The 14,638-nt window shown below is 48.4% G+C and overlaps 1 protein-coding gene across 1 annotated transcript in view; it reads right to left on the bottom strand.

The window, feature by feature from the left end:
• The window catches only part of TRPM1 (transient receptor potential cation channel subfamily M member 1), a 66,511-nt gene that overhangs the window by 13,389 nt on the left and 38,484 nt on the right, over positions 1-14,638 (bottom strand). Inside the window, exons 17-26 of the mRNA XM_056124712.1 lie at positions 14,366-14,594; positions 12,217-12,336; positions 11,673-11,804; positions 10,354-10,482; positions 9,506-9,757; positions 8,029-8,221; positions 6,946-6,966; positions 4,102-4,246; positions 2,187-2,389; positions 960-1,092 (exon numbers count right to left, since the gene is read on the bottom strand). Coding sequence (XP_055980687.1) covers positions 960-1,092; positions 2,187-2,389; positions 4,102-4,246; positions 6,946-6,966; positions 8,029-8,221; positions 9,506-9,757; positions 10,354-10,482; positions 11,673-11,804; positions 12,217-12,336; positions 14,366-14,594 — 1,557 coding nt within the window. The remainder of the gene's footprint in view (positions 1-959; positions 1,093-2,186; positions 2,390-4,101; positions 4,247-6,945; positions 6,967-8,028; positions 8,222-9,505; positions 9,758-10,353; positions 10,483-11,672; positions 11,805-12,216; positions 12,337-14,365; positions 14,595-14,638) is intronic.

Below are 14,638 nucleotides of genomic sequence, written 5' to 3'. Positions count from 1 at the left end.
AATACTTTTCTGGGAGAGCCAGAGTGATAGTACAGCGGGAAGGAAGCAGTACTATCTTTCTTGCACCAGCCTACTTGGGTTCAATCCCTGGCATCCCGTATGGTCCCCAGAGTACAGCCAGGAGTAATTCCTGAGTGCAGAGCCAGAGTAACTCCTGAGCATTACGAGGTGTACACACGCACAAAAAATTGTTTTTGCTTTGGAACTGTACCTAGTGATGCTCGGGGCTGACTCCTATCTCTGTCTCTGCTCAGGAATCACTTCTGGGAGACTCGGAGAACTAAATGGGTCACTGGGGATGGAACCTGAGTCAGGGTCATGCAAAGCAAGCAGCCTCCACACTGGACTATCTTGTTGCCACCTTGTGCTTTGCATTTCCCAGTGAAGTTTAGGAAAGGCTCCTCCTCCTGGCCCTCCCTGGCCACAGTCATTCTCTGCCTAGTTAAGTGCAGCCTGCAGCTGATATTGCTGGGCCGGGATAGAAAAGCATCTGAGAAGCCGAGCCTGGTTGAAAGGTCAGGGTTCCTGAGGTCTCTGTCCCTCTTCCCCATCTCCTGAGAGCACAGACCAGAGAGTCTTTACCTCTGAGATCGAAGAAAAACTGAAAAGACATGAGGGGGGATGAGAAAGAAGGTCAGTCCAGAGGGAAAAGTCACACAAGGCAGAGGCAGTGGAGTCACCCACCCCTGAGCTGACTGTTCTCTCCCTGAGAGCAGACTCCTGCTCTGGGGGAAGCCAGACCCATCACAGCTTTGGATTGTTTGTGTTCAGAGGCACCAGGAATAGCTGTGAGGTGTGGGGTCCTCATGCCCACGGCCAACACACCGTCGTCAGCCAAGAGCATCCACACTCTGCAGGAGAAACACACCAGACTTGCAGGCACACAGGAGGAGAACTGAAGTGGGGAGCGGGGTGTTCGAACTGCAGACTCCAGTGACAGTGGTGGCCACACCCCTCACCTCTCACAGGTGACACGGATGCGCTCATCGCTGGAGGCCTGTTGCTCATCCTCCTTCTCCTGGAAGTGCTCCTGCACGCACTGGGCCTCGAACTCCTGCAGCCGCTTCAGCTCCTCGTCACTGAGGAAGAGTTCTGTGCACAGGGGGAGAGCAGCTGCTGGCCTCCCAGAGCCCCCACAGGGGCAGTGTGGCCCGCCTTCCCACCCCAGGAGCAGGTCTCCGGGTGTGGACTGTGTGGCGAGATTGTAACAGGCAATTACCTCTTCCCACCCAGCAAGGCGCCCAAGAAACACATTAAAAATGAGAGCTGCTTGCTCTGGGGAACCTTTCTGTCCATATCTTACAGGTTCAAGTCTTCCCCACCCTCTTTTGATGAAATGGAAAGGAGGGTTGGGGGCTGGGCCACACCTGCTTGTCTCCTGGTGGTACTCTGGATCACTCCTCTGAGTGCCAGGGATCACACCCAGGTTGGCCGCCTACAAGGCAAGTACCTTCCCTACTCCACTCTCTCTGGCCCCACATTAAAATACTTTGAGGGGCCAGTGATAGTACAGCAGGGAGGGCATTTACCTTGCACAAGGTCTACCTGGGTTTGGTTCCTGGCATCCCGAAGGGTCCCCTGAGCACTGCCAGGAATGATCCCTGAGCACAGAGCCAGGAGTAAGCCCTGGGCACAACCAGGTGTGGCTCAAAAAAAAAAAAAAAACCACAACAAAACAAAAGGTTAAAAAGTAATAGTGAAATATTTTGAAAGGAACATTTCATCCGATAATTTTCAAGGAGTCTCTTGGTTGCTGTCCCTTTCATGAGTATGTTTGCAATCATGTTGATTATGGATCAGTTTGAGAAATGAGGACCAAGAGGACACAAAAAATGAGGAGGAATGGGCCAGGACCAGTAGGAGCTGGGGTAGGAAGTTATGTTTTCACATCGGAAGTGTTGGCAAGGGCTTCCAGAAGACTGTCTGCTGGGAGCGTGCTTTGGAATTTAGCCCAAGCAAGGCACAAGCAAAAACAGCACAAACTCGGGGGCCAGAGAGGAAGGACAGTGGGGGGGCCTTTGCCTTGTTTGCAGCCATGCCAGGTTCAATCCCCGGCATCCCATAGGGTCCCCCAAGCACCACCAGGAGTGATCCCTGAGTGCAGAGGCAGGAGTAACCCCTGAGAATCATTGGGTGTGACCTCCAACCCCCCTCCCCCACAGATAAAAACAAACCCCAGTGCATACTCAGCCCACGATCCTGCTCATCCCGCTCGCCTTCTCTCTTCTTCCTGCAGTGCCCACTGAGGCGCATAATGATCATGTAGAGGTGGCTGAGGATGATCATGGGCGGGGGCAGTACTGGCCGGTCATGAAAGGTCATGATCAGCTGGTAGCGCTGGAATTTCCACACCTGGTTGGATATTGATTTGACTTCGAAGAAGGTATTGCTTGAAGAAAGAATGCACAGTCAAAGTTAGTTCTATTAACTGGTACTGTGTATTCCCGGGGCAATTAGAGATGCAGTAGAAGAAGGTATACAATGAAATGACCAATTATTATTGACCCTGAGATAGCACCTCTTGGGGGGGGGGTGATCTATCATGGGGGTTATCTCTGCCCAACTGAGAGTATTTTATTCTTATCAGTAAGGAGGGCAGTGTATTGATATTACTATCTCCTGTCTTAAAAAGAAAAAATGACTAGTAAGATAATAGGCCTGAGTTCATCCTTTGCATGTGAGAGGCCCTGGTTCAAGCTCCACCACCACGTGGTCCCCCGAGCACTGCCAGGAGTGATCCTCAAGCACTTAGCTGGGAGCAGCCCCTGGGCATGACCCCCAAATGAGCAAACAGACAGAAACTCTAGTCCAACCCAGTGACCCACACTCTCAGAACATTTATTTCATAGGCTTGGAGGAATGAACTGACCTAGCCAACATTCGGAAATGTCAAAACTTTTGATTCAAACAACAAGTTGGTGACTTACTTTGGGGGGGGGGGGTGCTGAGGGAAGGGGGTAAACTGAATTGATTCATTATTGGAGTTATCTGAGTGGAAGGTACATTACTTTGGAAGATGACTAGGTACAGATCTTTTTTTCCTTTAGTTTTCAATCATGCAGCTGGGAGAAGCTGGGACTGTGCATTCAGGCGTGTTTTCTGCTACATGGGGCCTGGAGGACAAAGTGCACACTGAGCTGTTTCTCTGGCCTGGAATTTGAAATAGGTCTTCTCCAATGCCCTAGTCAGATCTAAGATTTTATATTTCTGTGAAGGATTTCCTCATCATTTTCAACATAAAAAAAGAAAGTTATTTTTGATGCATGGTCAAATTTTAACACATCACACCCAAAGAGGTGAGTTTTACAAGAACCTTGACTTCATATTATATGAAACATTATTTTGGATTGACCACCCTGACTCTGTGTTCAAGACTCCCCCAGCAGTACTCAGGGGTCAGGCAGTGCTGGGGAGCAAGCCCAGGCCTCCCAGATGCAAAGCATGTGCTACAGTCTTTTCAGACACTTCCTCGACTCAATCTTTCAAAAAAAATTTTTGGGGGGCTTTGTTTTTTTGTTTTTCATGCTACTGAATCCAGGATCACCAAAGGTGTCTGCCCCACCTACTGAACCACTTCCTGGCCTCGAAAACCATTTATTTTCTAGGTCTATTGGCCTCCTCTTCCCTAAGGAAGAAAATAATTTATATAATATTATAATTGCAATGGCTTGTAAAACAAGCATGACTTTCTTTTCTCTCTTGTTTTTCTTTTGGGTCACACCTGGCAATATTCAGGGATCACTTCTGGCAGGCTCGAGGTGCCAGGGATTAGACCCAGGTCAGCCACATGCAAGGCAAGCACCCTCCCCACTGTGCTATCTATCACCCCAGCCCCTCAACACTGCTCTCTGTGCATCTGGTCATGAATCAAAAGCAATCTCGGTCAAATAATTTCTCTGTCAGGAGAGTTACAACAAAGAAACCGTTTTCCTTGGCTTCAAGTATAGGCTCAGCTGTCCTAATTCTGAGCATGGATACATAGGAAGTGTCAACCCCTTGACTAATGAGCTGGAGGCCGGTGGGAAAAGACTGTTGGAATCTGACACCCCAAATGCTTGATTAAGACCTTGCATAAAGTCCAGATAGGGCCAGAGTATGTACTTGAAGACAGCGATGAGCAGGTTGACCAGCAGAATGTTGGCGACCAGGAGGTAGCAGGCCATGATGGCAGGAGTGAGCCAGGCACCCGGGATACAGGGTGGCAGCCTTTTGCCTTCTTCATCAAACAGGTTATCACCACAAGGAGCTGAAACAAAAGCCAATCTTTTCACTTTCTTGAAGACATACATCTGGCCAAGAAGCGTATGAAAACTGTCCATTATCACTTAAGAAGAAGGAAACACAAATCCAAACCTCACAACGAGAGTGGCCTCATCCAAAAAAAAAAAAAACCCAAAATAAAAACTAGGAAGTATTGGCGTGGATGTGTTGAAAAAGGAACCTCCATCACTGCTGGTGAGAATGTCACCAGTCCAGCCTCCACAATTTGGAGATTTCTCAGAAATGGGGCTCAGTGCTCCCATGTCACTAGCTGTGCCACTTCTAGGTGTCTCCCTCAGTGGAAGAGATCTAAGCTCAGCTACATTCATGGCCACTATGTGCAGTACCATACAATAGCCAGGATATGGAAGCAACACAGATGTCCAGCCACAGAGGAATGGGGAAAGAAGTTGTGAAACATCTGCACAATGAGAGATGAGGCAACCATGAGAAAAAAATAAAATCCTGCAGTTCATGGTGGTAACATGGATGGAACCGGAGGGTGAAATAAGCTGGAGCAGAAGGACGGATATGGGAACTTGCTTGTCTGTGTATCTAGAGCACAGATCAAAGGAAGGGAGACTCTCAAGTGCTAACCTTCCATGTGAGAATGTAGCACTGCAGCACTGTCCTCCCGTTGTTCATCGATTTGCTCCAGCGGCCCTGTAACGTTTCCATTTTGAGACTTGTTACTGTGTTTGGCATATTGAATATGTCACGGGTAGCTTGCCAGGATTTGCCGTGCGGGCAAGATACTCTCGGTAGCTTGCCGGGCTCTCCGAGAGGGGTGGAGGAATCAAACCCGGCTGGGCCGGGCTGGCTGCAAGGCAAATGCCCTACCACTGTGCTATCGCATGTGAGAATAAGACTAAGAATGCCAAGTTAGTGGGGAAACAGCAGGGGAACCAGCAGGCTGCCAGGAAGTAACAAAAATCGAGGGCCTCAGGCCGAGGCCATAGTACAGGGGGTAGCTTTTTTTGCCTTGCACACAGCCAACCTGGGTTAATCTCTGGGCACCGCAGAAGTAATTCCTACATGCAGAGCCAGGAGTTACCCCTGAGCATCACCGGGTGTGACCCAAAATAGTCAAAAGAAAAAAAAAAGAAGTGGAGGGTCTGGACCACATGGATGGGGTCACAGTCTGCACCAAAAACAACACTGTCACTCAACAAATAATATGCAGGGGTGGGAGAGAAGGAACACTGGACCAGAGTGGACATTAGGAATGGGGCAGGGGTGATGCTGGGCAATTAGGTGTGGGGGGGCATTAACTTCTTACATCAGTATCAGAAACTATTATAACCCTATAACCTGAAGCTATAATTAATGTATATTGAAGTTTGTCTTTTTTGGTGGAGGGGAAAGGTTTGCTTTCGACATCAGATGAAAATAATGGTGACACACATTTATTTCCATTTTTTCATTTCTTGTTGATTTTCATGAGCCGCTGTTTTGTTTTGTTTTGTTTTTTCCTGTGAAAAACATCAACTCATACCAAGAAGATAAGAAACTCATTACTGGGTTCAGAGACTTTTGACCTGTCCTACCTGTAAATGTGTTTCCTCTTCTTTTATTTTTAAATTTATTTATTTTTAATTTTTATTAGTGAGACAATGGGCACTGGTGGAGGGATGGGTATTTGATCATTGAATAATTGAAACTCTTCTTTCTTTTTATAAAAGTTTTTTTTTTGGTTAGGGGTTGGGGGATTATACCCGCTGATGCTCAGGACTTACTCCTGGCAGTACTCGGGGGATCATGTGGGATACTGGGGATCGACCCGGGTCGGCCACAAATAAGGCAAGCACCCTCCCAACTGTCCTGTTGCTCCAGCCAGTTTCCTCTTCTTTCTCGGAAGTTCTAAGCAAACTCTCTTTGTGCTTTTGTCTTTTCTATTAGAAATTATTATGTCTTCAAATGATTGAACTTTTTAGCTTATTGCTTTCAGTTTATTTTCCGGTAGACATTAACTTTGCAAATAACTTTGGGATTAGGTAGGAAGTAACAATCTTTCCCCTTTCCCCCAAATCTATTCATTAACTTTTCTGGATCATGTCTTACTTTATTTTTGATTTTGGCTTGTGCTCAGGGCCAGCTCTGATCTCTGGGCCTTCCCTGCAAAACAGGGTTGGCTGTGTGTAAGACAACGTCTTAACCTGTGTACTATCTCTCTGGCCCCTGGACCATTTTAAAAATAATCCTTGGGGCTGGAGACATAGTACAGCCGGCAGAGTGTTTGCCTTGCATGAGGCCAACCCAGGTTTGATCCCCAGCACCCCATACGATCCCTGATGCCTGGAGTGATCAGTGAGCACAGAGCCAGAAGTCAGCCCTGAGCATTGCTGGGTGTGGTTTTCAACGCTCTCTCTCTCTCTGTCTCTGTCTCTCTCTCTCTCTCTCTCTCTCTCTCACACACACATACACACACAATCCTTTCTTTCTCTGTTCATTTGAAATACCACTTAATTTTTTTCCTTCAGGAAATTGTCTCTGAAGAGGAAACTATTTCCTGAAAGACAGATGATCCCAATAGTGATTAATGAAGTTATAATTCTTCTCTCTTTTGACAGATTTTAACAAGCTATTGACAGCAAGAAAAAAGAGAAATAATCGAATCTCACGGACTAGAGGGAATCACAATACATACAGTTCATCAACTAGAGTCAACGAATCATGTAAACTTACGATTAATTTCCATGGCGTAGACTAGACAGTAATTGAAAAGCAGGAATTTTTTTTAGAAGTTTTAGTTGTTTTAGGAAGGAAGGAGAGAAAACAGGATGGCAGTGAAAGAGAAAGAAAACAAATGATTACCAACACAGGAACTGTCTTGCCATCAAAAAAATGCAAAGCATTAAAAAAAAATGCAAAGTATTCAAGGCCAGGGACAAGAGTCTTGTTGGGAACCAGTGATTGGGCTAGACACAATTACATACGTTATTAAAATCCAGTAAATACATATATTTTGTATATTTCTCCACCGTGTGTCAGAAGTGGTAACAAACACTCACAGTTAAAAAATACACAAAAATGAACATGAACCAGCTAGCAAAGGACCAATTTAACCATAGGGTTGACCAAGGTTACCATCCCCTTCATACCTCTACCAAGATCGCCCATGCACAAACACATACAAAATTATGCTGAATTAATCAGGCCAAGAATCAAAAAACCTACATTAATACATTAACATTCAGTATATATGTTTGTTTATCTAAGTTACTAACCACCTGGAACCACTTCTGATTCTTATAGTCTGGTTTATCAAGCTAACACTGTACGTGCAGGCTGGTGACACCTTCCCTTCACTGATCCAGATGATTGTCAGTACTGGGGGGAAATAAAAAGAACACCCCAGTTGCAAAGGCAAAATGATATTGCCATAGAAAATGTGAATGGGACTAGGGGTGCTATGGTTCCCCATCATTTCATTCTCCTGGAATAACTCTACCAGCTCTGTCTTGGCATGGAAAAGGATCTGAGTTGAAGGAAATGAGGAAATTGGCACTAGTGCTAGGTTCGCCTGATTGGCTGCCTGCCGGGCTCAGCTAAAGGGCCTCAGTATTCCAACAAGTGGATTTCAGAGAAGATATGATGTGTCTCAAAAACCGACATTCCCTAGGACGTCAGGAACGTCCCACGGATGTTGCCAGCAGTGAACTGTATGCCTATGCTGAATGAAAAATATTTTTTACTTCCAAATGAACGCCCACTCTTCCAGCCCCAGGAACTGGCCGCCGGGCTCGGCGGTAGGGAAGAGAATCTTACTATGAATTCTAGTCTTACGGTCTAGCTGATCGGCAAACACCTCCCCATAGATCATCCAGTACGGCATGTAGAATATGTTCCGAGCCAGCTTCCAGGAGGGCTCCTCATCGGGGTGCAGAATGGCCTGCCGGGCCACCCCAAAACTCATCAGCACCACCAGCATGATGACCACAAAGTACAGCATGTCGATCATCTGAGCAGAGAGAAAGCGAGGTGTGGTCGGCCAACTCCATCTGGCTCACTGTCCTGTCTTCCTCCCCAAACCCATCATTGAGTGTTTAACTAGGGTGAAGAGTGCTTGCCCCTTCTCTCCATCCCATCTGTGTGCTCTTAGTTTTTCTGTCCCACCCAATGCATAGATTGTGTTCTAGAATGTTCCTATCTTCATCATCCACTCTCCATTCCACTCTCCATCCTTCTTGCTTTTCTTCTACCATGGCCCTTAAAAAATAATCCTTCAGTGGCTGCAACTGCCCACGGAGGAAGGGAAGAATTATGGGCAAAAGATGGAAATTTTTTTGTGGGTCACACTCAGCAATGCTCAGGGGTTACTCCTGGCTTTGCACTCAGGAATTACCCCTGGCAGTGCTCAGGGGACCACGCGGGATGCTGGGAATCAAACCCGGGTCGGCCGCATGCAAGGTAAACGCCCTCCACGCTGTGCTATCGCTCCAGCCCCAAAAGATGGAAAATTCAAGGAAAATGATGGGGTAAAGGAGATTTCTAAGACAGGAACTAGCTGACTGACACATCATAGGTCATCACTCCTGATAGAATCATTCCTTGTATGAAGGCTGTGTGGACGCAGTGAACGCTGAGCTGCTCTGACGCCTCTGCTCAGAAGCTAGGACTGGCCATGCTCAGGAAACCCTACGCAGTGCTAGGATTCGAACCAGGGTTCAATCCCTACCCTCAGCTCTTGCTCTCCAGCCCTGAGCTGGTTTGATTCCCGAGTCTGAATGCCCCAGGGGGAGCACTGGGAAGGGCTCACTGGGATCAGCCAACCCTTTTCTTACACCTCTCTGCCCTCTGAAGAGTTATTCTCCACTGCTGTGGATTCCCTTCCTCTGGAACCTCTCCAAAGCTGTGGCTACCTTCAGGGGTGGAAAGAAGAGGAACAGTTTGATTTCAGTTTTAGTCAATGGCCTGTTTCCCAGCAAATGTTACCATGGCTTCGTCTCTTTTCTAATTACACAAATTGTCAGTGTCTGCCCAGGCTCAGGCTTGTGGGGGAATCTCCAAGGTTCTGTTGTCTTCTGTAGCTCCTGACTGTTAGGGAGTATCCACTGGCCTTTCTGAAGTCACCAATATCCAGAAGGACCATGTGTCTCCTAGCAAAGGCTGTTTCTCTGGTGAGGGTCCCAATGCAAAGGGAGACCCCAATGCAAAGATTACAGGAAATTGCATGGCATCCATGCCCGTGGTTTGCTCCGCCCCCTACCCGTGGCTGTGAGTTACTCTGGGGCTCAGTGCTCACCATCTTTCCGATCATCATGACGTAGGGCCCTAGGTACTTATTGACCCCAAAGATATCCAGGACTCGGATGTACCAGAAGATGATGTCCACACAATAGATCACCCGGCCATAGCCCATGTACGGCTGCTGCTGCAGGCGAAGGACCACGCCGACCAGGAATGTAGAGATGGCCACAAGATCTGTGATGTTCCAGTATTCCTGCAGCCAGACTTTGATTTTCTGGCTGAGTTTGCCTGGTTCTGACATGAGGACCTGCAAGTAAATTCCTGAGCATCACCAACCATGAGCACCAGGGGCTTGGGAGGTTGAGGCCGGCTGGAATATTCCAGGCCACCAGGTCCCCTTTCCTGCTGAGAGAGCTATCTAGAAAGGGAAATGCCACAGAATCCTCCCTACTCCTAGAGCCAGCATTTCCCAAATGCTCAGGAAATGCCTCCGAAATCACGTCCCGTTGGCTCCAATCAAAGCAGCAGCCTTTTGATTTTCTTCCCAAGTCTCTGGTCATGTGCCTGTTAGCCTGGTCCCAGAATTTAGTTGAAGAGAAACACTCCAGAGCAGAGAGCAACCCGTGTGGTCCCCACAGATGGGGCCCTACACCCTCCTCCCACTCCGTAGAGATGACGGAATTGGGCCAGGAAAATGGTTAGGCCAATATTCCCTTGTCACTGAGAGGGGAGTCAACAGGGGAACTTGATTTTGTCCTTTTTCCAGACCCAGCCATAAGTACAGGGCACATACCTCTCCCGCACTAACCCTCCCCTTCTGCTCCCCCCACCCTCCCCCCCAACGCTGCATCTGAATTGAAGTCAGTGATTAGGAGAGCTGGGAGAAGCTTTGGGGGCAAATACCTCTCGAACTTTCTCTAAGGCCAGGCTCAGGATATAGGCAATGACGATCCACTCCTGTGGACAGGGCCAGCGATCCATCCGCACCAGAATGACATAGTTGAAGAGCAGCAGGTAGGCCAGGTAGGAGATCTGGAGTAGGGAAAGAGTCATCGGCATCCGGGGAGATGCCACACACCTGCAACTGGACTTCCCAGCAGATGCAGCCCCGAAGCCCAGTGCCCATTTCCAGGTGGGCATCAGCATTGGCATCCAGCGGGTCACCATTGGCAGGGATGCTCCTGCTGACCTTCCCAGCATGGACAACAAGCTTGGAGATAGGCTGGAGGTTTGCATGCTTTGGCAAACACCAGCAGGGCACTGGCATCTCGTCTTGAATCTCCCAGTAGTGCTGGGAGAACCACGTGGTTCCAGGGACGGACCCCGGGACTCTTATATGCAGAGCCTGTGCTTTAGCCATTGGCATCGTCTTCCCATGCCTGGCATTTCTACTCCTACAGGAAGATGTCTGTTGTTGCTCTTGCACCCACAGAGAAACGTCACAGGCTGAATTCATATGCTTTGTGTGGAGGAGGTTGGGTTCCAGGCACAGAGCTGGGAGTAGCCCCGGACTACACTCGTGTGACTCAAAAAAAACAAACTCCTGTCACTATCAGGGATAGCTACTACAGGCAGGGAAGTTTTCACTGGTTTCCTTGGGAAACGTCATTGATTCCTCTAGTCTTGGATCTTTCCATTAGTGGTGGATGTCGGGTGAGAGGCAGGACCTACTGCTGTCTGTCCAGGCACATCGAGCCACCCTGATTGCCCTCCTCAATCCACTTGGATGTGCCTCTTACAGGCTGTGACCACAACAGGGTCTCTGTGTGAGAAGGAAGAAAAGGGCACAGGAAAAGGCATATTAGGGAGAGGCATTAAGGGGAAAAGGCATATGGGAGAGAAGTGTATGGGGGAGAGGCATATTGGGGAGAGGCGTATGGGGGAGAGGCATATGGGGGGAGAGGTGTAGGGGAGAGATGTAGGGGGAGAGGTGTACGTGGCCAGGACAACCCTAACTCCCTTATAGTTTTGATTTTTGGCAGTGCCAGCAATGGTGCCCAGGCCTTTCTCAGGCAAAGCTGCATTCATCCCTTGAACCATCTCTCCAGCCCTCTCCTCACACTGCTGAATAAACAACCATGGTGTATCTAGGCCCCATTATCAGCTGGAGAGCAAAATCCATTTCCATTCATTTTCACTAATCCAGGCAACTTCAATGGATGTTTAGACACTTTGCTACATTCTTGCCAAGTGGCGGAACCTCTGGAGGAGGCTGGACTCACAGTGTAGAACCAGAACTTGACAATGGGCGCGTTGTAGAATTCACATATCTTTGTTCCGATGGGAATGCTCTTCCGCTTCTTGTGCTCATTCTCTTCATCCCCCTTTCTGGAGCCAGCATCTGCATTTGCATCCTGGAAAACAGGACGCCTGGGAAGTGGGAAGTGGGACATAGTGGCCACCATCCTCACTACCCCTAGCCCTTGCAACATCTTAACCAGACAGGCAATGTGAAGACTTTGAAACAAAGATTTGGAAGGGTTCCCACATGACTAGATGGCTCTGTACTCCTGGAAGAGAAATGCTGGAGGCAGAGAGAGGACATGGACGCCCCTCCCCAGCCCTCACCCCCCCCCACACACACACACACACTAGCAGTGCTCAGAGGCAACTCCTGGCTCTGTTCAGGGGTGACCCCTCATGGTGTGTGGGAATTGGAACTGGGGTAGGCTGCATGTCAGGCAACCCCCTACACCCCGGTACTGTCTCTGGTCCTCCTTTGCAGCCTTCACAGGGTTGTAAATTGTGATCTGTGAGGCCACTGACCACATTCTCTTCTTTGTCTTTGCCATCTTCGTTTTCCTTGGCTGTTTGGTATGAGAAGTCATCAGAGGTGCGGAATTCCAAAAACAAGATGGTGGGGGGAAGAAGGATCCCCAGGATCACCTAGGAAGGGGAAGAAACAGAGATTAGATGTCAGCTCTCCACAGTTCTCCCAACTCAGCTCCACACCCATGAATCACTAATCTCTCAGCCCTGGAACATCTCTTTCTCTGCTTGGACACTCCGTGTCCCCTTCACAATGTTTCTTTGAAAGAATTTCAGGCAGCAAGCACTGTCCAAACCACTAGCAAAGGCTTTCAATGCCTAGCAAGAGGCATAGTAGAAAGCAGACTCCTTGGGACAGGCGCACTCGGGGAGCAGGGGCCTTTGCTTTGTGTGAACATATACTTAGTTCAAGTTCCAACACCGTAAGTTCCCCTCCCCCAAAACCACTGGGTGTCACCCTAAGGGCACCAAGTACTGCCAGATGTGGCCCTGATATCTCTCAGCACCCCCAGGTATGAGCAGATCACAGTGCCAAGTCCGAGCACTGAGGGCCGCGAGGGCAGACCCCAAAGGCAGTGTCTCCAACTTGCCCCCAGCACCACTGGGGTAGCCCTAGTAGGCCCCAAGCATGGAATTGTTATGTCCACAGCTCCAGGGTGAGGCCTGGGCCCCTGAAAGATTATCATGTTATATATGATATCCCTTTACCTACTTTCAACACTCGGTTCTTTCAGTATCCATATTGCAAACCATAATACCCGAGAAAGAGAGAGAGAGAGAGAGAGAGAGACAGAGAGACAGAGAGACAGAGAGACAGAGACAGAGAGACAGAGAGAGAGGTAGGGAGAGAGAGAAATAGAGACAGAGACAGAGAGAGAGAATAAAAGTGCCTGCAATAGAGGCAGGTGGTGAGGGGGTAGGAAGGAAACTGGGAACATTGGTGGTGGGAAATGTGCACTGGTGAAGGGATGGATGTCGGAACATTATATGACTGAAACCCAGTCATGAACAACTTTGTAACCGTATCTCACAGTGATAAGAAAGAAAGCATCAGTGTACTGCATTATTTAATTTAAAAAGTAAAATAAAAGACAGTAATACAGGGGCCATAGAGATAGCGCAGCGAGTAAAGGGCTTTTCCTGCAAGCCACTAACCCTGGTTCGATTCCTGGCACCCCCGATAGTCTCCCAAACTCCATTAGGAGTATCTCTGGGCACAGAATCTGGAGTAAGCCCTGAGTCTGACCCCCCCAAAACAAAACAAATAAAAAATGATACTGAGTAGACAGTCTGGAATTGACTGAAATACAAAGGTAGAGAACAAAAGGCAGATGGGCTCATAGGGAAGGACTGCCAGTAAATCACCCAAATTACACATAGTTAACAACACACAGCAAATGACTCTGGGTCATTCGATGGACACACACACAGGTAAGAGCTTTGGCAGATAGACTGAACGCTCGACGGAACTCTGACTCTGACACGCGCGTCTGTATTCCTGCTCCCTTTCTTGCTCAGGCCAGGGACTGCAATTTTCACAAGCTGAAGGTTTGTACACACCCTGCATAGAGCAGGTCAGCTAGGCATCTTTCCACTAGCACACGCTCCTTTCATGTCGCTGCCATGGTCAGGTGCTTCTCCCAATATTTCATACTTGGTCATCATTATTATATCTGTTCCAGAAACCAGTCATCTGTGCTTAATGATCTTTGATGTAATTATTATAATTGGGAGCACCACAAACTGGACCCAGAGGACATTTGGGAAAAAGTTTTTCTGGATTTTTGGGTCACACCTGGCAATGCTCAGAGTTTACTCCTGGTTCTACACTCAGGAATTATTCCTGGCAGTGCTCAAGGGACCATATGGATGCCAGGAATTGAACCCCATCAGCCACCAGCAAGGCAAATGCCCTACCCACTGTACTATTGCTCTGGAACCAGATACTTGGAATTAAACTGGTCCATGTGAGGGGTCCCCACAGCTCCCTCTTCCTCCTCCAGCTTTCCTATTACCTGAGACACAATGTTAACATGAGACCAAGTAATAACCCTGCTGTGGCCTCCAGGGTCCCAGAGAAAGGAACAGTCACCCTGTTTGAATCCAAAGTCGAGAGGTACCAATCAAGCAGTGACTGCCCACGGACCTTTAAGCCCGGGTTCTTCCGCATTCTCAGCCTCCCCATCCACATGTCTGTGAGCAGCATCTGGCTGCACGTGTGTGCAATGAAGTCCCGGTGCTTGGCGGCCACGGCCAGCTTGAGGCAGGTGGAGTTGCTCCAGTTTTTCAGTTCGTAGGTTAATAGCTTCATGGCGATCTGCTCATCATGCTTATAGGACTGGTCCAACAGTTCCACGGCCAGCTGCCCGAAGTCCCTGGGGGAAAGGAAAAGGAAGTGGAGGTGAGGCCACAGTTCTCT

The sequence above is a fragment of the Sorex fumeus genome, unplaced genomic scaffold, assembly GCF_029834395.1.
Source record: "Sorex fumeus unplaced genomic scaffold, SorFum_2.1 ptg000051l, whole genome shotgun sequence".
In the NCBI taxonomy this organism is placed as follows: Eukaryota; Metazoa; Chordata; class Mammalia; order Eulipotyphla; family Soricidae; genus Sorex; species Sorex fumeus.
This window is presented reverse-complemented; position numbering and strand designations above follow the sequence as displayed.